We start from the raw sequence: 25,802 nt of genomic DNA on the forward strand, positions 1-25,802 counted from the left end.
CTGCTGAACTTGGGCAAAGACAAATATGCACAATGCAGAGACAGCCCCAAGTCCCCAAGGAGGACAGAAGAGCTTGCCAGGACCCTGCTGTCCCCCTAGCAGGTGCTACCTTTGGTTGCCATGCAAAGAGCCAAATGAGTTCACGGGATTCCTTCTCTACTAAATGGAAAACAAGGAACAAGGACTGTTATTCCTTAACTTAGAGCATTACTGCTTGCATTTTCCATCAAGAGCACGACGAAGGAGGAAAAACTCACTTTGAAGGCTTTTATGCTGCTTCTCCAGCACGAACCATTTCCCTCCACACACACTACTTTTCTTCCCAGATACACAAGTTTCTAAGATATTAAAAAAATAAGAGCGTCTTAAGTGAAAACAAAGTAGTCTCAAATGCAAAGTTGTCAGTGGATGCTACCTCCAGACTGACTGAAACATCTGTAGAGAAACAGGGCAGAGGACCTGATGTCAACATTACGAGTATTTTGGAGTTTGCTTTTTCTTGAAACACACACTGGATTAGCTCTAGTCAGAACTCATGGATTGAATGCTCATTTGCAGTTGGAACACATCTTCCAGTTTAGTTTAATCTGAAAGAAACCCAGGTCATGAGCTCCAAGCCTGCTTCATGATGTAAACCATACCACAATAAGTAGGGGTAATCATGAGTATTAGGATTAAGGACTGTGGTACAATGAGTAACAAAGAAGTAGCTCTAGCAATAGCAAATACTGAAATTCAAAAGGCTTTTAAACCCAGGCAATTTCTGTTGTTAAGTAAGTCATCCACACACAAAGTATCCCCAAGCAACTAATCACACTTACTCCAAGGCTATGCTCTGAAATAGGAAAATTAGGTTTACCTTGCCTGTAACAGCCCTGAGAGGGAGCACTTAACACTGTAGGTACCACTGGGAAAAAACAACAACCCAGTTTTACTGCTGTGATGAATAAATCACTGCCACACGAACGTAGTTTAATTTAAGATCATTCTGTTCTTCTCCTATTGGTTTAAGTGTACTACACTACTTGCAATATTCAGACCAATCATTGGATTGTTTCTTTAGCTCTCCCTCTTGGAAGGTAACATAGGAGCATTAGCATTCCTCAATTCAAAGCTGTTGTATCAAGTGCTTTTTAAAATTCCACAGATATTAACACTGAGCACAATGAAGTCAGCTTCAAGGAAATTACAATCTTCCTCTAATGAAATTAGCAGTGCTTTTTAAGGCGCTTCCTCTGAAATGTGTTACCAGTGTTAAGATGAAACAGATGCTGAAAGTTATTCCCAATGACTGGTTTTAAGGAAAAATCCTTTTTTAACAACCAGGCAGATAGGAAATCATTAACACTCTAAACATGTTGGCAATAGTGGGTGATTCAACACTGCAAACACAGAGGCTGGATTTTCTTGAGATCTTCTGTCTCACCCACTTGCATTTATTTTGGATGAAGAGTCTTCAAAAAGGGAAAGAAGTGACACAAATGTTAATTATTTGTTTTCAGACTTCTTGGTATAGGCTCAGAAGTCTCTGAATTCATGGCAGAGTTAATACAGTTGATACAAAGATTATCCCAAGTAGTGTTTGAAAGGCAATGAACCACAGCACCTGTGACACAGCTCAGAGCAGTGAACAAGCTTTCCTATGTTGCTTTGCAGCAAATCAAACCCTCTGAAACCAGTCTACAGATTCTGGAGAAGGAAAGGATTAAAGTTGCTGTGCTTGATCCAGAATCCTTTTATGATTTTAGAGCCCTCCTCCCTTGATTTTTTTCCTATGCTAGGTCAGTAATTTAACACCTTGAAACTTTCAAACCAAAAGCTAAAATGACATTACTGTGTTGAATTATTAGCTTGGCACTTGGAAAAAAAATAATTAAAAAAGCAAACAAGGAGGGGGGAAGAATCTCAAAAAACAGAGGTCTTTGATCAGAACAGTATCCTGCAGTTTGCTGTAACTCAAGCTGGCCATTCTTATATCATAGGAATTAAGGACTCCCCCTGCCAGGCAGGGCCCCATTAAAACACAATAGCTGTTTGAAAAGGGTAAGCAAGCTGATATGGATATAATAGGCCACATATTGGGGCCCCTTTCTACTCTGAAATAAAGCTGCTTCTTAGAATTATGAGCTGGGAAACCTAGTATTCAGGAAGATGGAAAAGGACATACAATGCAAGAAGGAAAATAGCCCTGCAAAAGGCCTCCAAGGTGCTTAACAGAAAAGTAAAGAAGCTCTCAGAGATAAGCATGAATCACTCAGGACCAGCTCTTTCAGTCTGATCAGGTGCTATCGGAGACCACATGGTGTTTCAGTGAGACTGGAAAGGTCTTGCTGGCATAGAGAGACTTAATTTTTACACGGTGAGCGGTGCAGCACAGAGACATGAATGCATTCTAACTAATTTTATGGAGCACATGGCAAGTTGCTCTCCAGCAACTCCCTCAAAAATTATTATATATATATTTATATACTATACTATTTACTATATATATATATTTATATATATATAATATATATTATATTATATATAACTATTATATATGTAATTATAATTACACAGAGAAAGCCACTAACTCTCCAACTAATGAATTTTGTGTATGTTTAAACCCACTTGATTAGATATTTTGGGCCAAGAAGAAAATTCCTTATTGAATGGGTCTATACCTTTCTATATGCTGAGGGTATGGGAGGGTCAAGTCCTCAATAAGCTTTACCATACAGCCATAATCTCTGTTCTTTGCCTTCTTTTATTAACCAACAGATGCATTTTTGCCCTCCCTGCCATACTGTGGAATTCATTCACGAGCTACAAGATGCCACAGAAACCATGCAGTGAACCTGTGGCAAGGGTGAGATGTCTCAAAGAACAGAAACACTATTTAAAATACAAGCAACACAAGGTAGTGTTTGCGTTTCCTCTAGTATTACAACTCTGGAAGCAGCTATGGAATTGACATCAGCTGGAGATGGATTTTGATACCAAAACATCAATGTCTACTGAAGGAGGAGTATGAATTTTAAAACTATTGAATAACCACATCCATCTTGTACTGCTGAGATCAAAGCGTAAAACCCAGTGACGGCAAATTGGCTTCTCAGAAAGTTGGGGCTGAAATATAAGCCAGGAGTAAGGGCCTGCTTGCTCCATTCTGCTTGTAGTCTCCTGTGTCTCTTATAGTAAGACAGCTCCATGTTTTTTAAATTAGACTTTTGTTTTAAAAGGTAGCAGCTCAATCATATTACAACTATAATGATTCAGGAACTACTGAAATACATCGTAATGACTCTTTCAAAGAGATTCAACATTAGTGTCATGCACGCAGCTCCCCTATTTGATCTCTTCAGTCTTGGTTAGGCAGGAGAATTTCAGAAGAAAACAAAAATTACAACTAATACTCCCTCACCTATTCAGTTGCCTTGGCAAGAACTAGAGCACAAAGACTGAGCAGCTTCCATTATTTCCATCATGGCAACAAATGAACCTTGCCAAAATTCTTTAATATAGAAGCAGCTTCATCATTTGACATCAATGCTAACTCTGCATTTAGACACTAGTTAGCTAAACCACTTTGTGCTCGCTAAAACTGCTTGCCTACAGTGTTGATCAGCTACAGTTTGTCTAATTTATTTGAAGATATGTAAAAGGATTAATATTGCAGGACATGAAGTTACTGCAAGACTCTAATGCTAATGTATTCTGGAATCTGTATGATTTCAACACTACCCAGCAGAGAAAGTCTCAAGTTTTCTGGAGACATCTAGATTGTCTAGAAACTCTACTTTTAGTTTGTTGTTTTTTTTTAAGAAAAGGAAGATAACTTAAGTTTTTAAAATGCAATTTTCAGCCAAGCTATGAGGCTTTCAGTGGCTTGCTATTCACGAGAATGCAAAGACAGTTAAGGGATTTTATCCTGTAAAGGATAAAGAATCCTATTATGGGATCTTATCCCATCCTCTTGCTGCAGGCATTTGCTGATTTTTACAGCCTGGCATAACCAATTTAGAAGAAATTTTACATTTGTTGGCCTTGTTCACATTGAGATACACGTATTCTTAGCAAGGCAATTAGAAATGCTTTTCAAGATTTTCTGTGACACTACAATATTTTATAGTCTAAGAATGAATATAAAACTCCTTCCAACACCACAAACTAAAAAAAAAAGCTCAGCCTCAATTCTGATCCATCCTTTCTTAAAGATCTTTCTGGGAAAAACAAAGTGTTCCTCAAACTTACACTGCTTTGTTCGAATTGAATACGAAGTCTTACAAGCTTAGACAGATGGAAGCCAAGAACTCCTCTGAAACTGATCTCCTATATGCATATAGTAGCTTAGGCTCATGCCAAAATGCTTAATTAAAACCAGAACTAAACCATATGAGTTACTAATACAAAGGAAGGCATAGTTATTGATGACACTATCATATATTCAACAGTGGTTCTCTTACAGCTTGAGACATCAAAAACTTAGTTGGAGAAAACAGTATGTTATAAAAAAATATCCTAACAGAAAAGGATAAAACTATGTCTTGCTATTCTTAAAAATAAAATAAAAACATATAAAATGGGGGAAAAAAATACCAATGGGTACCAAACTTCCTATGTCATTATGTTTTTCCAAAGCTGCTATTCTTTAGAGTTTTTCTACTGAATTCCAGGTGCTATTTTCACACTACTAAACAGTTTTCTTCAAAACATTTACCGAAGGTGCAGGAAATTCAATCCTTACAGCATGTGACTGACTATGAAAAGAGATTATTGCTTTATACACACATTACAGATTGTATGCAAAATACTGTAAATAGTCCCACTACATCTGTTGTGGATATGTCTCTATTTATATTTCTTTTTTTTCTCTATATATTCCAACACAGTGACTCAGCAAGCACAGCTGAGCTGTTTTCCTGAATGATGGAGAAAGATGCTTTTCAAACAGTGATTTCAGCATTGAATATCTATTTTGCATCATGGCATCTTCTGCTACAGACCTTTCCTCAGTGGAAAACAGACAATAGAAGATTGCCACAGTTCACTAATTCTGACTTGAGGGCCCTTTCACTTCTGTAAGAATACAAACTAAAACAAGAGATTTGTGATCAGAAATGCAAGAACAGGGATACAAAAACAAAACAAACAAAAACAAAACAACAAAAAAAAGCAAGCTGCTTAAAGTTTACTGCCTCCCCCTATTTCTTTGCAAGGGTTTGGATTCATCTGAGTACCCACTCATTTATTTATATACTATACTATTTACTATATATATATATTTATATATATATAATATATATTATATTATATATAACTATTATATATGTAATTATAATTACACAGAGAAAGCCACTAACTCTCCAACTAATGAATTTTGTGTATGTTTAAACCCACTTGATTAGATATTTTGGGCCAAGAAGAAAATTCCTTATTGAATGGGTCTATACCTTTCTATATGCTGAGTATTTTATATATAACTATTATATATGTAATTATAATTACACAGAGAAAGCCACTAACTCTCCAGCTAATGAATTTTGTGTATGTTTAAACCCACTTGATTAGATATTTTGGGCCAAGAAGAAAATTCCTTATTGAATGGGTCTATACCTTTCTATATGCTGAGGGTATGGGAGGGTCAAGTCCTCAATAAGCTTTACCATACAGCCATAATCTCTGTTCTTTGCCTTCTTTTATTAACCAACAGATGCATTTTTGCCCTCCCTGCCATACTGTGGAATTCATTCACGAGCTACAAGATGCCACAGAAACCATGCAGTGAACCTGTGGCAAGGGTGAGATGTCTCAAAGAACAGAAACACTATTTAAAATACAAGCAACACAAGGTAGTGTTTGCGTTTCCTCTAGTATTACAACTCTGGAAGCAGCTATGGAATTGACATCAGCTGGAGATGGATTTTGATACCAAAACATCAATGTCTACTGAAGGAGGAGTATGAATTTTAAAACTATTGAATAACCACATCCATCTTGTACTGCTGAGATCAAAGCGTAAAACCCAGTGACGGCAAATTGGCTTCTCAGAAAGTTGGGGCTGAAATATAAGCCAGGAGTAAGGGCCTGCTTGCTCCATTCTGCTTGTAGTCTCCTGTGTCTCTTATAGTAAGACAGCTCCATGTTTTTTAAATTAGACTTTTGTTTTAAAAGGTAGCAGCTCAATCATATTACAACTATAATGATTCAGGAACTACTGAAATACATCGTAATGACTCTTTCAAAGAGATTCAACATTAGTGTCATGCACGCAGCTCCCCTATTTGATCTCTTCAGTCTTGGTTAGGCAGGAGAATTTCAGAAGAAAACAAAAATTACAACTAATACTCCCTCACCTATTCAGTTGCCTTGGCAAGAACTAGAGCACAAAGACTGAGCAGCTTCCATTATTTCCATCATGGCAACAAATGAACCTTGCCAAAATTCTTTAATATAGAAGCAGCTTCATCATTTGACATCAATGCTAACTCTGCATTTAGACACTAGTTAGCTAAACCACTTTGTGCTCGCTAAAACTGCTTGCCTACAGTGTTGATCAGCTACAGTTTGTCTAATTTATTTGAAGATATGTAAAAGGATTAATATTGCAGGACATGAAGTTACTGCAAGACTCTAATGCTAATGTATTCTGGAATCTGTATGATTTCAACACTACCCAGCAGAGAAAGTCTCAAGTTTTCTGGAGACATCTAGATTGTCTAGAAACTCTACTTTTAGTTTGTTTTTTTTTTTAAGAAAAGGAAGATAACTTAAGTTTTTAAAATGCAATTTTCAGCCAAGCTATGAGGCTTTCAGTGGCTTGCTATTCACGAGAATGCAAAGACAGTTAAGGGATTTTATCCTGTAAAGGATAAAGAATCCTATTATGGGATCTTATCCCATCCTCTTGCTGCAGGCATTTGCTGATTTTTACAGCCTGGCATAACCAATTTAGAAGAAATTTTACATTTGTTGGCCTTGTTCACATTGAGATACACGTATTCTTAGCAAGGCAATTAGAAATGCTTTTCAAGATTTTCTGTGACACTACAATATTTTATAGTCTAAGAATGAATATAAAACTCCTTCCAACACCACAAACTAAAAAAAAAAGCTCAGCCTCAATTCTGATCCATCCTTTCTTAAAGATCTTTCTGGGAAAAACAAAGTGTTCCTCAAACTTACACTGCTTTGTTCGAATTGAATACGAAGTCTTACAAGCTTAGACAGATGGAAGCCAAGAACTCCTCTGAAACTGATCTCCTATATGCATATAGTAGCTTAGGCTCATGCCAAAATGCTTAATTAAAACCAGAACTAAACCATATGAGTTACTAATACAAAGGAAGGCATAGTTATTGATGACACTATCATATATTCAACAGTGGTTCTCTTACAGCTTGAGACATCAAAAACTTAGTTGGAGAAAACAGTATGTTATAAAAAAATATCCTAACAGAAAAGGATAAAACTATGTCTTGCTATTCTTAAAAATAAAATAAAAACATATACAATGGGGGAAAAAAATACCAATGAGTACCAAACTTCCTATGTCATTATGTTTTTCCAAAGCTGCTATTCTTTAGAGTTTTTCTACTGAATTCCAGGTGCTATTTTCACACTACTAAACAGTTTTGTTCAAAACATTTACCAAAGGTGCAGGAAATTCAATCCTTACAGCATGTGACTGACTATGAAAAGAGATTATTGCTTTATACACACATTACAGATTGTATGCAAAATACTGTAAATAGTCCCACTACATCTGTTGTGGATATGTCTCTATTTATATTTCTTTTTTTTCTCTATATATTCCAACACAGTGACTCAGCAAGCACAGCTGAGCTGTTTTCCTGAATGATGGAGAAAGATGCTTTTCAAACAGTGATTTCAGCATTGAATATCTATTTTGCATCATGGCATCTTCTGCTACAGACCTTTCCTCAGTGGAAAACAGACAATAGAAGATTGCCACAGTTCACTAATTCTGACTTGAGGGCCCTTTCACTTCTGTAAGAATACAAACTAAAACAAGAGATTTGTGATCAGAAATGCAAGAACAGGGATACAAAAACAAAACAAACAAAAACAAAACAAAAAAAAAGCAAGCTGCTTAAAGTTTACTGCCTCCCCCTATTTCTTTGCAAGGGTTTGGATTCATCTGAGTACCCACTCATTCTTGAGTATATGGAAAGAAAACACTACACATTTATACACACACATATATAACATATTGGCAACGTGTACTAACTATAGAATCATAGAATCATAGAATCTTAGGGGTTGGAAGGGACCTTGAAAGATCATCTAGTCCAACCCCCCTGATAGTGGTATTCAATGTGTTATTCCCATCAATTATGTATTTTTTTTCCAGATGTTTACTCAACAGTAATCATTCCAATCAGCCTGTTTGTCAGGCTAGGACTTGTTGCAGTGCTTGTTACAAGGAAACAACTCTGAGAAAATCAGGAAGACATAGATCTTCTCTGTCAGATGAAGATACCAACCCTGCCTCTGATGTCAAACAATTCTATAATAAAAACATCACACTTCAGGTGGTAGATCTACAGGTTCTGGACAAAATTAACATGATTTTAATAAAAAATAAATCAAATTATCCACATCTCCAAAATATCCATAGCCTTATACAAAACACATACCCCATGCACAGTATACAGGGGGTACTAAAATCCCATTTGTAATATGAATTGGAGTAACTTAGATCACAAGGAAGAGACCTTTCCATTCTGACAACTCTTCTCTGTAGAGGTAAGGCTGAAAGGCAACAAATGGACTTCAACAGAAAGGGGTTGGAAGGGACCTTGAAAGATCATCTAGTCCAACCCCCCTGATAGTGGTATTCAATGTGTTATTCCCATCAATTATGTATTTTTTTTCCAGATGTTTACTCAACAGTAATCATTCCAATCAGCCTGTTTGTCAGGCTAGGACTTGTTGCAGTGCTTGTTACAAGGAAACAACTCTGAGAAAATCAGGAAGACATAGATCTTCTCTGTCAGATGAAGATACCAACCCTGCCTCTGATGTCAAACAATTCTATAATAAAAACATCACACTTCAGGTGGTAGATCTACAGGTTCTGGACAAAATTAACATGATTTTAATAAAAAATAAATCAAATTATCCACATCTCCAAAATATCCATAGCCTTATACAAAACACATACCCCATGCACAGTATACAGGGGGTACTAAAATCCCATTTGTAATATGAATTGGAGTAACTTAGATCACAAGGAAGAGACCTTTCCATTCTGACAACTCTTCTCTGTAGAGGTAAGGCTGAAAGGCAACAAATGGACTTCAACAGAAAGGCTTTGTGTCCATTAGTAACACTTTAAATGGAGAAACAGACAACTATTATAGGTTCCCCAGAAAGATAAATAATAAATAAATTCAGTCCTGCAAATTCATCTGCTCTGTGGAGAGAGACTTTGAAAATGTTTCTCTCACAGCAACTTATTCCCATTAGCTGTAAAATCTACTCCTCAGAGCTTCCAGCACGAGTGCCGTGTCTCAGTGCATATATTGTCTTTCCACTGCTAACTGAAGGGCAAAGGAGAGGCAGACAGCACCCATACACAGTGCCCTAGGGATTAAGGAATCCCAAGTAGGAGCCTGTCAGGAACCATCAAGCGCATTATCCCAGCTGAGATTTTCAGGCCAAAGGGCTGCTTCCCAGCTAAGGTCACTGAGAGTAGCAGCTTCACACCGATCGTGTGGCTCAGTGCAGTCTGACATTGAGTGTGACAGTGTTGTCTTTTTCTCTCCAGAGCAGAAGCCATGTAGGAATCCTGAGAGCATATGAGGAACACATGAAATATTATTTTTGCAATGGCTCATAAGTTTATATCAGAGAGAATATCAACACTTTATGTAAGAACCTGAAAGTACTGTTATGTCCCAGAGCCTTAAAACACACAGAACTAATACTAAAAAACCCCAACATCCAGTGCCCCTCCCACAGACAGTCTTACTGAGAAATTCTAATGAATGGCTCCATCTCTCAGAAAGGGAATCTGGCACAGTCTGTCAAAGCCCTAAGGACCTTCTCACTACTATTTTGCTGTTTATACTACAATTGTACAAAGCATGGAGACGACGTTCTACAATGCTAGATACTGTAAAGTACATCATGCAGTACAATATCACTTCTGTCTTGAAAAGCTTACACTATCCTTGCAAACAAGACAGTACAAGTTACTGTGAAAAGGCAAAAGTTGCACAGCAGATGACAGCAAGATGACAATGATGATAAGACCTACATACACAGAGATGAAAAAAAAAGATGGCTTTAAGCTAGCTCTAAGAATGCCTCATCTTTATAAGCAGATAATTCAGCTTATTTCCAGTTGCCAATTAAGGCTGACTTCAGGGAATGGATTATTTCTCCTGGGCATCCCATCTGTCCCATTCCTGGCCCTTCCCCCTTGCACTACTCCCCCCCTGCCAAGGGTACTGAGACCATTTTAAAGAGGAGGGCATTGTTTAATCTACCGATTTATTTCTGTAATATTGTATAGCAGTACAGGACTGAACAAGCCAATAGTTTTTCTGACACCAAAGTTGTATCACTGCTATTGCCAGAGAAAACCAAGAGAGCAGCATCATATATGTCCCTGAGGAATGAGTTGAACAAATTGTTCCAGCCAACTGAGACAGCAAGCAAAAATGAGGTAGTTTCATTGCTAAAGGTTGATACTTAACAACATAACATCTTCCTGTTCAAGGATCTCAAGCTATATAGCACTGGTAGTCCTGCCACTCTGAACAACACAAATGTTCCTTTGTGTAAAACAGCGCAGACCTGGTATTTTGACTTGCCAGGCACACAAGAGATCTAAAAGCAGTATCCAACACCTGACCCAACCCCAGACACACATCACTGACACCTTCTGAGATAAATATTATCAAACTGTCATACAACAACCAGAAGGGGCACTTTTAAGTTAGAACCAGCAAAAACATCCTTTACTGAGAAAGCAGATCTTGGAGTCAGTTTGCAGAGCCCAATGGAAGTAGTGCTACAGCTGCAAGCTTAAAGCAAGATGTCTTTCTCCATCATGCTCCAGCTGGCAGGTGAAAAGGACAGAAACAAAAGAAAACAGTAAGTGTTTTTGGAAAAGAACATAAGACCTAAAAAATGCTGTTTTCCTCTGTCTCTAGGTCACTTGTGTTTGGTTTATCAAACTACAAAAGTGAGAGGAAGAATTTTCCTGTCTGAGGTAATTTACCACTGGTTTGTACTTCTGAGCTTTCCAAACAGTCTTGAATAGAGTTGTACATCTACCTATCTGCAAGCTGGAAGAGAAAGTTTCAAGCAAAGGGTTAGCCCAGAAAAAAAAAAGCAGTAATTACAAGTAGGAAGTCTTTTGGTCAATTTTTTTGTTATTGTTTCTTCCAGCTGAAGTGAAAAAACAAACCACACAGACTCCTTTTAAGATCCCAATAAAAAAAAAAGTGGGCTGCTATGCACATTGCCTTTTCATGATCACACCCATTAGCATGGAGGCCCTGTGTTTCTTCAGTTCAGGAAAGATCAAGAAAACAGGATGATAAATAATGTATAGGAGGAACATGTCCCTTTAAATATGTTGGCACAGATGTTAGGCTGGAAGAAGTAAAGCAGCATTAGTGTGCAATTATACAGAAGCCTTTCAAGAGACTGAATTTCATGAAGGTTCAAAAGCAGAGCAAAGATTCCTTGGGTTTGTAATGAACAAGTAACAGTAGCATTTCAGCATACCTATAAAACAAAGACTAGTCCTAAGAGAGGCATAATTTTACTTGTTTAGCTAAAAGATGTGAAATAATAGGCAGAGGGGTGATTGATCCCTATTCCTGTAAGAGTCAGGAGTCAGATGAGGGGATCCTCAAGATACTCCCAAGATTGAAACCAGATGTTCACGTGACTGGGACAAATTAACAATGGAACACAGTGAGAAAAAAATATATCATTGAAAACTGAAAATACTCTGGAAGGAGAACTGTAGAGATGAAGGTCAGCCCTCTGCAATGAGCCATCCCAGTGCTAGGCTGTGGATAGCAGTGAAATACACACCCAATTTCATTTCCTAGAAAGAACTAGAAACATTAATTGCCTGCAAAATGCTTACTGCTTGATCCATACAGAGCTACATGGCTACATAGTTTTCAGCTCTGAAATTTCATTCAGGTAAGCTGAAGCCCAACAAAACTTTCTTAATTATGCATAAAACTACTTTTTATAACAGACAAAAAGATCTGAAGTGACTCATGGTGAGGCGGGGTATTGCAATGCATGATGGAAAGGCCACGACTGCTCTTCAGTGGTGGATCCAGCAAGAGAGGTTCCATGGATCACCACTCTATTGAAAAGTGTGCCCTCTGATAAGAGTTTGGAAAAAATCTAATACCCATTCCTGACTAACTTCATTATTTCTGAAAAGTTACAGAAGTAATTATTGTATTCCATACACAGGTTTTCTAAACCCTGGGCTTGGCCTCTTATTTTTGAAAGAGGATAAATAGGGAAAGCACAATATGAAAAACTGGACACCCTAATATCAAGTCCCTTAATCTCAAATCATTGCAGCATACTTCAAAATATGCATGTAACAACCCTCTCACTTTAAATAGTCTGGATCAAGGAAAACACTGAGAATGTACACAAACCTTCTGGATTCTCACAAGTTATCTTTCAGTTTCAAGATACTGAGATTAAAGATAAAAATAAAGATCAAGCTTATTTGCTTGGCTGAGTAATATAAATACAGTGTAGCTTTCAAAGCACAGCCTGAACAGATGTTGACAGTTGCTCTGATGAACAGAAATCTGTTGGGCAGTGAGGGCTCACCACTAGGCACTGGGAGCCAGAACATATGACACTTTAATAATGGGAAACTGCATTGTGAGTCTACCTGCACCCATACTGCCAATCATTTATTCTCCACTACAAATAAATTTCAAATCTTAAGTTTCAGAGCTCTCAAAATTACTAAGCCTGTCTGTGTTTTGGTACAGGGACACAGTTTGATCTGCTAAACTCCAGATATACTTTAAAAGAAAAAAAGGGGGGGGAGGAAATAATTATTAGTTCTATATTATTCACAGAAAAAAATGAAGAAGCAGCCTTTTCCTGTCTCTCAAGAATTCAGAAGCTACACAGAACACTCAGTGTGAGAAAAAAAAGTCATTGTGGAAATTCACATATCACTATGAAAATAAATGGAAGCATGATCTCCAGCACATAAGTCAAGCAGAGGGTTGAGTTCTATGGTGATTTTTTTTGCTGTTGTTATAATGATCTTGAATTACTATTTATTTTTTCAAAGGCACAAAAGGAATAAGAAGCCACAAGAAGATGGTTATCATGTCACAATGAGAAAAATGGTAGAGAAGCAACTTGAGCAGTTTCAAAAAGTGTGGAAGACCTCTTGCTCACCATTTAAGTACGTGTGATCAGAAGTTTAAAAAAGGCCCTGAGGTGTCAGCTTGAAAGCAGGTGCACAGCAAATCTAATCTGGAGAGATGCCTGAACGATTGTTTCAGCTGGGTATTTCAGAGATACCTTGCTTTCAACTCTGTTAAAGAAATCCTATTGGTGGGTGGAAGTCGTTGTAGTCTTGTAGCTCTTTATCTTTCTTAAGCTCTTGTTTACTGACTACTTGTTCAGCTGACTAATGTCAGTATCACTTTCTGTGGAAATTCACCTATATCAGATGGTGCATCATGATTGCTGGTCACATCGAGTGCACAGGTTGTACCTTGGTTTGTTCCCAATACCTACTCTCAGGGATTAATTCTCCCCAACTGTGACTTAACAGTGACAATTACAACTTGCTCAAAACATGGAAATACAGTGTTCATTGGTTTGTATAGTAGGAGTTTCATTCCTGATACTATGCATTTTTTTAACCTTGCTAGTCTATGAAGAGGGAATGTATTGTGAGAGTTTAAGCTACTTTATAAACAACAACAAATCTCAATCCCTTTATAAAATCCACATAGTACCAGGTATTATTTGTTTCTGAAATACATTTTTGAGGTATTTTAAAGTCATAATTTATTCTAGTTACACTCAGCTACAGAGAAATGTTAATAGTAAGACTAAACTGTCTTGATAAACTAATTCTTCTGATAAAATTGCCTTTATACTATTTTTCAGATTCTGTAACATGGGAGATTCATGCCAAATGACAGTTGGAAGTACTTTGTAAAGAGCAAAAGAGCTAAAGTACTACCAAGAAACCATATTTTCTTGTTACACTATCATCTACCTAAAAGATCTGTTGTACAAACAGATGTAGTAAGATGGTTCATATCTCACCTTCTCTGCCAAGATGGTCAGACCCTCATTAGTCTTGAACTGCTTGTTGCCCTATCTCAGAAAAGAAAACCAAAACAAAAAACCTTTAAGAATCTTGTCTCAGACTTGCTGCAGTATTTATCTTAGTTACTACTTTACCAGTGCAAATCTCAGTTGTTTAAAGCAGAAAATGTGCATGGGGCAAGAAGATATAAGGCAAGCTATCCAGTCAGTGAAACTAGCTAGTTAGTCCTCATTTAGAGGTTAGATGGACAGCGATGTGCAGAAAAAAAACAAAGCAAATAAAAAACACAAGAAGATCTGAAACTGGTCAATTGAGAAAGAAAGCTACTACTGTGCTTTGAGATCTTCTTCCACTGTTGTAGTACAGAGATTGTTCTGAAACACTCTGCACATTGATTTGTCTCAGAAAAAAGATAACACAAAAGGAAGCAAGCAAGGAAAGATTTTCAAACGGGTATTAAAAGTCAGAAACAAATAACTACTGCAAGCACATGTATTGCCAACTGATGTTTAATGAAGCTGCCTGGAACAGTTTTAGACATTGTGCAAGACATTATCAAGTTGGCAAAACATACAGCAATCAGCTGAGTCAACATAAACAACACTGAAGACCAGCACACAGCTTTCCCCTGCCCCCCCAATCTTTCCAGATTGTCTGTGCTAATTATTATGTTAATTATTTAAGGATTTATGCAGATTATAAGTGAGGAAGAGGCATTCTATTAAAGCATTCAACAAGACAACAATCACAAAAGGAGACAAATCAGTTCAAATCCATATTCACTAAAAGGAAGAATGAGTGCTGCTGGAACAAGCAGCAGTTTCTGCTTTTGATACAAACAGCCCTGATCAAGGCAAGCAGAATTTGGTTTTCTATATGCTTTTAAAAGCTCTGTTCCTCAACGTGACTGCTTCACATGAATGTTTGTAATACAAGAGGTACTGAACTGAATGAAATCCATGCACATTTCTCAAACATGCTCAGGCAGCCCTTGGCTAACCCAGTGAAATCCAGCATTCACAACATAATCAGCATGTGTCCAGCTCCATTCTCCATGTACCCTGCCTGTTTCCAACAGCCCCCCTCAGGCTGGCCCTATTGGCAGCATCCTGATGTACTTACTATTCAGTGAAGAACCTGGCAATGCCATACTGACTAATATCTTCTCTGTTCTCCAGCAGCTGGCTCACTGCATCCTCCATGTACGTGAGGACATGTCTTTGAGCTGCAAATAAAAGACAGTAAGAGACAGAAATTAGAATACAAGGGGCCTGCAAAGCCCAGAGCCAGACCAACCTAGTTGTGTGCCTTACACAAGCCAACAAGCATTTGCTCCCTTAGTTGGAGAGCAGAGGTTTCATTCTTCTAGATATGGGTAGTAAAATTCCTGACCTAAATCCTGCTTTCTTTCCTAGCTATACAGAGTTAGCTGACCCTTATTTAAAATTCCCTAAGATTCTGGAAGTGAAAGGAGAAGGAATTGTGAGACTGCCTTGCTGGAAAATGCTTACTTGAGGATTCCTGGTCTCTGTTCTGAGTCACAGCCATTTTTCACATACAGATGGTCAATACCATACCCATGGGGCTGTTGCAGAGCTTTAAGGTGTTCTCTGCCCCTCCCAACTTACCAAAGCCAAGTAGCTCTAAGGCTGTTCTGTAAAGGTGTTTTGTTTTTTTTATCCTAAAGGTGCAAATAAAAGCACATCTGTTTCCATACAGGCATCCGTGAATGTTCTTGGAGTGTCAGGTGGGGAACGGGTCGCAATGCCAAGAGAGATTTATATGGCTCAACAGTCAGTGTCAAATAACTGCATAAACAAAGTAAAAGGAAATTTCAGAAGTGGTGGATCTGCCAATACCCAACCACAGAATGCCACTCACTTGTAACTTCTGAGTAAAGATAGCTTGGTATTACACAAACTATTTTGCTGCTTCTACAGGGGGCAGACTGTACAAACCAAGCATTTGCCAGGGAGGAAGCAGCTCAGATTTGCCCTGAGCCCCTTTGATGTTTGGCTAGAAACCAAACTGGAGCAACAAAGAGCCGTGTCTGGGGTGATGTGCCAGCTACCACTTAGTAGACTTTCCAAACCTACAAGTTAAACAATCAGAAGACAAGTCACAACAAACCCAGGAAAAATCATTCCTAACCTGGAAAGCACACAAACCCTGTTCCCAAAGCACACACCTCCATTCTAAACACGTATGATACTGCACTTTTGCAAGTAGTGTCGTGTCCTAAAAAGAGCAAGAGAAAACCCTTAGGGGATATAGGAAAAGCAAAAGCTGTTCTTGTTCCTTGCCAATCTGCTCCAGACTTGGCAGCATCGTCCCCACACCAGCAACTGGCCAACCTCAGACCCACATCAATATTCTTCAAACCATTTTAATTTGTGCTTAATATCCTGGTAAGCATCAAGCCTCAGCCACTTGATACACAGCATGTAAGTTTCTTTCATCTTAGTGTGGGGCAGGTGGACTTCAAGAGAGGCCCGGAAATGATTATTCCCAGTGGATACAGTGATTAAAAGTATGTATGAACATTGATTGCTATCAGGGGATTTCTCTGCCTAGAACACTTTCCAGGACAATGGTAAAATTGGTTTAGCACACCCTGGAAAATACCTTGCAGCTGATAGCTAAATGGTGAGCCAAAGGTTCAAAGATATTATCTGGCACTAAAAGATACAGGGCGTAGCTTTATTTAATTATTTTAAAGCAAAGGAATACATTTAATTTATGTGAGTGATTAAAGAAAAATAGCTCTGCGCACCTGTGTCCCCTGAGGGAGGAATGAGTTGTGCAGCTCAGTCAGACTCAAGATAACAGCAACTGAGTAACTTTATTTCAGCCTGTTCTTCCTCCCTCTTCACCATGCAGCCCCTCTTGCACTCAAAAACCGTCTTGCCAGGCCTCTCTTGAGCTGTCAGCAGTACCAGATTAAGCAAGGAAACGGTACTAGCAGTCAGGTTTCCACTCATCTCAGCCTGCAATAATCTTCAGCTCAATTGGAAAACCATTCTCCAAACCTCGTGAGGAAGTATACAATCCTCCTTTCATAGAATAGTCCCTATCAATGAAACATTTTTGTTATTTTACTTCTCTAGACTCACTAACCTCTCCCCTAAAAGCCTATGGGGACAGACAAGCATGGTCCCACAATGCTCCACAGCATGGTGGGGCTGACCTCTACAACTAATACCTTTGAGTCTGCTCCTGGAGAATAAATTAGCTTGCAGCACAGAACTTCACACTTTAAAGTGTACACAAATATAGATGGGTCACTGTGAATACAGCTGCTGGTAAAAGGCTATTTCTGTTAACCCTTCCGTTGCACAGCCTAAAGAAGCTGGCAAAGAACCTCTCTCCCTATGTTCCAGAAGGTAGGTAATGGTGTGGGGGAGGGAAATAGTTGATGAGTGGAGAAGCTGAAAGAAAACAGCATCAGCAATCTCCTTGAGTAGCATCTCTTTTTGGCTCTTCAGCTCTGTGCTGTTTTCCAGGTAGCACAGCTCACACTGCCAAACCAAATTCCAGCTCTGGCTTCCTGTTCACTGGCTGCCCAGCTCCATGGAACGGAACAAGTACTATGTTTTACAACCCAACCAACTCTACCCTACACACAAAAGTCACAGAATAACATTTAATTTGCAGGCAGGTTCTAGCAGGCCAGAGAGGCAAAATCAAGTGCCAGGAGTCTGGTTATAGCAAAAGAGTAGTTTCACAATTTATACAAATGGTACTTTCCATAACAAACACTGGAATCATACTAGAACATTATTTTTGCAAGTAGAGTTACAAATCTCTGAGGTCCTGTGCAAAATAAATGGGATGATTCATAAGTTTTTAACCACTTCAATCTCTTTGAAAATTCAAGGAGATGATGGTGTATTGCTATATGGGTTGCTCATATTTTTCAGGCTCACCTTGCAATAGTAAGGCAGCAAGTCCAATTCAGAATGTAAAGCCTAAATGTTCATTCAACTGTGCTATTACAGCCTGCTGTCTCTACTAATTTTCTTCCTGATAGAATTCCAGTATACTGCAGCTTCCATGCAGGACGTATTAAAACAGGTTATCATCCTCAGTGTTTATTTGTTTATGGCTTATTGCAACAAAGGCTCTCCTCCCTACTTGTACAAACCCTTCCAAGTTAATGGTTCATGCAACCCGTATTTGCTAAACTCTTCCCTGAAATCCCATGTAGCTACCCCGAACCGTAAGTAACTGTTCCTGCCACAGTGATTTGGTAGGTGCTACTCTGCTGTCAGGCAAGATTTGCTACCAGGCAGCTTTCACAGAAACATCTGTTAGTGTAAGTTCACAGAGGAGACTTCTGGCAGCCCATGACCTGATGTTAAATAGATCCTGTTGCACAGTGTATCTTAATTCTTATCACTAAACCGCTAACAATGATGTTACACCTAGAGTCTCTTGTCCAATTGGTAGCAACACATACTATACAGCTTCTCCAAAGTTGACTACTACAGCCCTTGGGAGAATGTCCTCTGATGGTGTATACCACCACGTCCACATGCTCACATCTTACTATCACTCACACACCCAACATTCAAAGATAATTCCACAACCAATGCACTTCAGGGCTAAACAGCAGCTGTTCGATTTGAACCTGGCCAGACAAGGTCATATAAATCTGTAAGTATTTATATGCAAAATGAGGATTGCATCCACAGTCAATCCACAATCTCTGAGGACTTCATTACAACAGATTAGAGAATCACAATGAATTTCATTTAGCTATAACTGCACCAAATATTTTCGCATGTGTATTTAAACAAGTAAAAATAGTCCTTTTATAAGCCACTGAATGACTTTTTCAATCTTCTTACAAGAACAATGAATCTGCCAATTCATACATGTGATTATAAATATTTTAAGAACAAGTGTTGATACTTTAAATAACTTGGAAGGAAAAGGAAAATTTAATGGAAATTCTGAAAGTCAGAAATGAGGGAGGGAGGAAGGGAGGAAGGGAGGAAGGGAGGAAGGGAGGAAGGGAGGAAGGGAGGAAGGGAGGAAGGGAGGAAGGGAGGAAGGGAGGAAGGGAGGAAGGGAGGAAGGGAGGAAGGGAGGAAGGGAGGAAGGGAGGAAGGGAGGAAGGGAGGAAGGGAGGAAGGGAGGAAGGGAGGAAGGGAGGAAGGGAGGAAGGGAGGAAGGGAGGAAGGGAGGAAGGGAGGAAGGGAGGAAGGGAGGAAGGGAGGAAGGGAGGAAGGGAGGAAGGGAGGAAGGGAGGAAGGGAGGAAGGGAGGAAGGGAGGAAGGGAGGAAGGGAGGAAGGGAGGAAGGGAGGAGGAAGGCAGGAAGGCAGGAAGGCAGGGAGGCAGGAAGGCAGGAAGGCAGGAAGGCAGGGAGGCAGGAAGGCAGGAAGGCAGGAAGGAAGGCAGGAAGGAAGGAAGGAAGGAAGGAAGGAAGGAAGGAAGGAAGGAAGGAAGGAAGGAAATACATGTCACCTTTAAGTAATGATATTACAGATACAAAACATTTTTAATATCAGCAGTGCTCAGGAACAGAGAGGATTAAGACCTTGGAAGTGCCACAGTACTGTCTGTGTCACTTATGTGATACCTACTTCAGCATCTATTGGCAAGGCAATCACATTAACTACACTATCTTTGCACATCAGTTTTAAACTTAGGTGCATCTTCCTAATGCAACACTGATTTGACAGATTTGACAGATGGACCACTCGGTGGATAAGTAATTGGCTGGATGGCCGCTGTTATGGTTTAGAGACCCTGGCATAGTGTTCGACACCTATACAGAGAGAGAGTCCTTAGGACCCTGAAAGACTGGAAGGGTCAGTATTCCTGCCCACTTCCAGTCACAATCAATAAAAGCCAGGCAAGCAGATAGCCAGGCCCTTTTCCCTTCCTGCTACTTGCTCCTTGCAGGGGCTGCTCCTGGTTCCTTCGGCTTCCCACGTGCTGGCTCCAGAATCCAACTGCATCGGGTGCTGGGAGAAGCCATGGACCTTCCCCTGGAGCGGCTCTGCCTTTCCCATGTCCCTGTCGTCATCAAGATCCCTTTTGTATATAAATATTTATCTGTTCTTTCCCCATGTTTTACCCTTTTACCTTGTGTTACAGTAAATTTGTTTCTAGTTTCAATTTCCAAAGTTTAAGTCTCTCTTCCTTATTCCCCTCCTATCTTCCCTTGGGAGGCTGGAGAGGGGGTAAGAGAGGGCAATTCTGTTCTCTGGTTTTTGGGATTCACCTTTAATGTTTAAACCAGGACAGCCACACCCAGAGCATTGTGGGCAATGGCTCAGTGTCCAAGTGAAGGCAAGTGATGAGTGGCATTCCTCAAGGGTCAATATTGAGACCAATGCAGTTCATAACCTTTGGTTGGAGGCATGGACAGTGAGGTTGAGTGTATCCTCAGCAAGTTTGCTGATGCTATCAAGCTGTGTGGTGTGGTTGACACCCTAGAGTGAAGAGATGCCATCCAGAGGGACCTTGACAGGCTGGACAGGTGGGCCAGTGCCAACCTCATGAAGTTCAACAAGCCCAAGTGGAAGGTCCTGCCCCTGGGTCGGCGCAACCCCAGGCACAAATACAGGCTGGGGGGAGAATGGCTGGAGAGCAGCCCTGAGGAGAAGGACTTGGAGGTGGTAGTAGATGAGAAGCTCAACATGAGATGTCATTGTGTGCTGGAGCCCAGAGAGCAACTGCATCCTGGGCTGCATCAAAAGAAGTGTGGCCAGCAGGGCCAGGGAGGTGATTCTGCCCCTCTGCTTTGCTCTGGTGAGACCACACCTGGAATACTGTGTACAGTTCTGGAGCTCTCAGCACAGGAAAGACAAAGGAGCTGTTGGAGAGGGTCCAGAGAAGGGCCATGAAGATGATCAAAGGGCTTGAGCTCTGCTATGATGACAGGCTGCTGAGGAAGTTGGGGCTGTTCAGCCTGGAGAGGAGAAGAATCTGGGGAGACCTTACAGTGGCCTTCCAGTAGTTGAAGGGGCCTGCAGGAAAGCTGGGGAGGGTCTTTTCACCAGAGAGGGCAGTGAAAGGACAAGGGGTAAGGGTTTTTAACTGAAAGAGGGGAGATTTAGGTTAGAATCAGGAAGAAATTCTACACCATGAGGGTAATAAGGTACTGGAATGGGCTGCCTATGGAGGTTGATGTCCCTTCCCTGGAGGTGTTTAAGGCCAGGTTAGATGAGGCCTCATGCAGCCTGGTCTAGTGTGAGGTGTCCCTGCTCATAGGGAGGTTGGAACCTTATGATCCTTATGGTCCCTTCCAACCTTAACCATTCTATGATTCTATTATAAAAAGCTTCTCTTCCCAACAAGTTTGCCTTTTCTAAAGGCAGAAAAGAAAACCTGAAGATAAGTGTATCAGCACGCTTTCCAATAAGTGATACTGCATGTCATACTTGAAAGGAATAGCACATAGAGGATGGCCAGAAGAGGCAATAAAAATAGCAGCAGATGCTGAAAAATAAAGTGCACCAAACAAGGTGAAGAAAGAGTATGACTTGAGTAAATTGGTACAGGATAGTAAAACACAAATCACATACCTTTAAGGAAGCAGCAGAACAGAGCCCTACAGTAGAGGCAAGTCTTTGTTTATCAAATTATTATCAAATCAGCCAGCTACATTATTGCTCAGCTCTTCATGAGAGATGACTTCTGGAACATGAACTGACCAAGACACCAAGACATTTTTGTTCTGTATGCACATAAAAGGGTATTTAGTTTGGGGGTTTTTATGGCTGGTTCATTCCTGGCATAACTGAATATGTGGAAAAATCAGAAGTGGGAATTCCTGGATAGTAAGACCAGTTTTTGTTAATGATTTGCCTCCTCTTCAGCTGAAGTGCCAAAAATACACACTATTTGATGCAATTAACATGATGATTAATTTCAATAATCAGAAGTTCAAGAGCATAACAAGCTTTAATGTATTTGGAAAATTTCTGGCATTTTAAAATCTCTACAAGTGGATAAAGTAACAGCTAAATAACCTTTCAGTATTTATTCTAAATTGGAGCTTAATTAAGGACATTGCTCTATTAAACACATTGGAAAGACATTTTTAGTAACACAAAACCAATTTAATGCAAATATTAACAAAAAAATAGTGATGCAAGAAGGAATTAGTAAGGATACAAAACTGCAAGAACAAAATAATGTAAACTATGGAGGCTTTTCCAGCATTCATGGTCTTTCAGGATGCTCTTTTTAATCTTTTCAGTTATTATGTAAACAAAACAATTACTGTACAGCTGTAGTTCCTTCCAGCTTTGCACAGTTTCCCAGTGTAGTTTCCTAGTAACCCTCAGAAAAACCTTTTTGAAGGACAGAACATGTAATGAAGAATGAGCAGACCTTGTCATACCAGAAACAACACCATGATGCAAGACGTGCTGTTACTCAAGAACACATGCTAAGTGGCGACACAGCACAACTATATCACATTATGTAGGTTCACAGTTTCAAAACCACTTTCAATAAAAAATGTAAGAAATGTTTCAGTTTATAACTTAATCTTGACCATAACTGAACATCAGCATAATCACAAAACATGACATTGTACTCTTTCAGTTTGCACTCCTAAGGCTGCACCAAGACTGACTTAATTGTCCAAGTCCCTCCAGCAGACAACTTCCTGCAAGATGTCCTACAGCTGCTAGAAACCACCACCTTGCCAATGCAAAATTTTTGAGCTACCATGTTTGTGGTTTGTTTGTTTTTTTAAATAAATCTGAATTTATGCAGTGGAGTTAACATTGTGGAAGTAATTGACAATCCAGCTTGTTGTAAAGGCATTAAGTAGTCTACCGGTTCCCTATCTATTCATACACAAAAGCAAGTCTCCATACTCTTCCGTTCTGGAAATCTACCTTGTCATGTTTGTGGTTTGTTTGTTTTTTAAATAAATCCATACTCTTCCGTTCTGGAAATCTACCTTGATGATAATCAGTTTTCACCTGTTACCTTTCAAGTTAAGGTGGAAGTCCTGCAGTGCAACAGGGGATGAAGCCTCCATCCTTTAGGGAAAGTACTAGACTGATTCTAAGAAGATTCAAGTGCATCTAACATTTCTAAAAGCAAACTCTTATACATCAGCTGGGAAGTCATGCATATTCCATAGTATCATTCTCCTATCTGTACAACAGAGAAGGAAATAAAAATAAAAATTAAATTTAAAAAAGCATTTTCTTATCTTTTTAGACAACAAGCCCTTTCAGCCAGAGTGCCTCACAGAACGAATATCTAGAGTAAGGAGAAGACTCAGTGTCAGCTGAGATGTCTGGATAATGAAGTAACCTACACATTGATTATGCTGTTAAAGGAAAACAATTGCACTTGGACTTTCCATCTCAATATGTCTTAAGACTGTTCAGAAGACTAAGTCCTAGCTATCTGCAAAGTCTCTACTCAACTGAAGTTCTCTGCTGCGAGCTACTTAGTTCTGCAAAAGCACCAATATCATGAATGTTCTTTCTACTCATGAAGCCTGAGACCTATCCTGTACTGATAAGGCACCTCCCTAACAGAGTGTTTGTGTTTTACATGTCTTACATTGGCAAAGAAGAAAAGAAAGAACATCCTGGAATCGGGGAGTAGAGTGGAGGAGAATCCAGAGAAAAATAACATTTCAGAAATTTGCAATAATCTACTGGGTTTTATGCATAACAGGGAAGAGGGGAGGGAATACAATGTGAAGCTTCAGAAGACAGCTGTATAAGCAGAACAATACAATAAGTGCTCCACTGCCTGCTATAAATAACCGAGCAATCACCAGTTATTAAACCGTAATGAGGAAGGCATGGAAATGTGTCTCAAATAGGCCTCATTTTTCCTACTGTATTTTCAGTCTCATCTGTCAAATGAGAAACACATTTTCATCACTATCCCCAAACACTAAATGTTGTTTGTTGAGTGAAAATGCTTTTTTAAATGTCCTGCTTGTTACAATAATATCTCCACTGTAGCCTTTCTGCCAACTCCACAGACTCCATCTCCTTGTTCTATTGAATGAATATCAGAAATCTCTGTTCTTCTTCCTACTGTTTCACAACCACTGTGGAGAAGACACATTGCTCTGATTTTATTTTCCAGGAACTCCTATGTACCACAGCTTTGCAGTTATTTTTCTTCCTAAGTGAATGTTTAATTTTTCCCTATTCAGTTCTATTTTAACTGACAGCTGCTTTTCTTTTTCTCTTAGCATCAAAACTGGATATGGAAGAGTCATCTCCAATGGGAGGGGGAGGTGTGAAAAAAAGTAATGTTATTTTGGCCACTTATATTACTTGTTGGCCTGGTTTTGGAATTGAAAAAAAGAAAAAGGGAAAAAGAGGTTAGGTGAAGCTCACCCATTCCAGATCAGCAAAGACAATGCCATCTGACCTGAAAGAGTTAGAGAATACCTTATATGGCAGCCTGGGGCAACCCCAACTTCAGAAGAAATTACAGAAAATGAAACTTAACACAACCAGTTACAAACCCACATCAGACAAACAGAAGACTTTGGTGCACACAACAGCACAAATCCAAAGGATGATGATTTCAGAATGCCAGGTCAATGTATAAAACATAAAAGCATCTTGTGAAAACATGTGGGCAAGTGTGTTTATTTGGGGGGGAAGAGTTGGGTTTTGGGAATTTTGTTTGTTTTAACCAATTTTCTCCTCCTAATACACAGTTCATTCAGTTGGATCTGTCAGCAGTTTGGTAGTTTCAAAGTCCTTTCACAAAGACAAAAACATAACTGTAGGTAACATTTACAGCTAATAGCAACATAATTATGTAACTGGCATTTTTTCCCTGTAATAGACAACAGATACTGCAACTTAAACAGAAGGACATCCTAAGTGATCAACAGAACAGGCTCTTACACAAGGTACTGCTCAACCTGACATGCTCACGTGTCTTTTTCTGACCCCAATGCAAATGAAAAGGGAATGGTAGATCAGCACGTGGAACAGAGATAAAAGGAGGGCCAATTTAAGTAGGTTAATAAATCTTTTTGCACCTAACAACTTCTTAGAAGTCTTATTTCTCAGCTTCAGGTGTGAAAGAGGAAACTGGTCTACTCTTACACTTACTCTTACACTTGAAGAATTTTTAGTCTGCTTAGATTGCTTTGAGTGATTCAGCCCTCACTGACAAGTTTTACATTAGTAGAAGTTAACTGCCTACTTCATTAAAAACAATTAAATGAACCTAAAACTCAGTTGGCTCATTTAAAAAAAAAAAAAAAAAAGGGAAAAAGAAAAGGAAATTTTGCAAGTTTCAGCCCATAGCAACTGGAAAATGTATCTCAATGTGTAGTTTGAAAATGCTGACATAATGTGATAAAGTAGCAAAAAATCAAAGGGTGGATCATCTACATGGCACACTGCAATACTGTTCTCAAATACATGAATTAGCTCCAGAATTGGAAGTCAGCAAGAACTTGAAGTACAGTGAGTCTCCTAAGAATCACCTCGAACAGAACACTGAACCAACTCTTATTTCTGC

At 39.3% G+C, this 25,802-nt stretch overlaps 1 protein-coding gene across 1 annotated transcript in view; it reads right to left on the reverse strand.

The window, feature by feature from the left end:
• LOC104390453 (chromosome unknown open reading frame, human C11orf49) overlaps nt 1-15,859 on the reverse strand; it is a 78,516-nt gene extending 62,657 nt beyond the window's left edge. The window contains exons 1-2 of the mRNA XM_009999590.1: nt 15,823-15,859; nt 15,434-15,536 (exon numbers count right to left, since the gene is read on the reverse strand). Of these exons, the coding sequence (XP_009997892.1) occupies nt 15,434-15,536; nt 15,823-15,859 (140 nt within the window). The remainder of the gene's footprint in view (nt 1-15,433; nt 15,537-15,822) is intronic.
• Between the last annotated feature and the right edge of the window lie 9,943 nt (nt 15,860-25,802).

The sequence above is a fragment of the Chaetura pelagica genome, unplaced genomic scaffold (genome assembly GCF_000747805.2).
Source record: "Chaetura pelagica isolate M959 unplaced genomic scaffold, ChaPel_1.0 scaffold55, whole genome shotgun sequence".
NCBI classification, from domain to species: Eukaryota; Metazoa; Chordata; class Aves; order Apodiformes; family Apodidae; genus Chaetura; species Chaetura pelagica.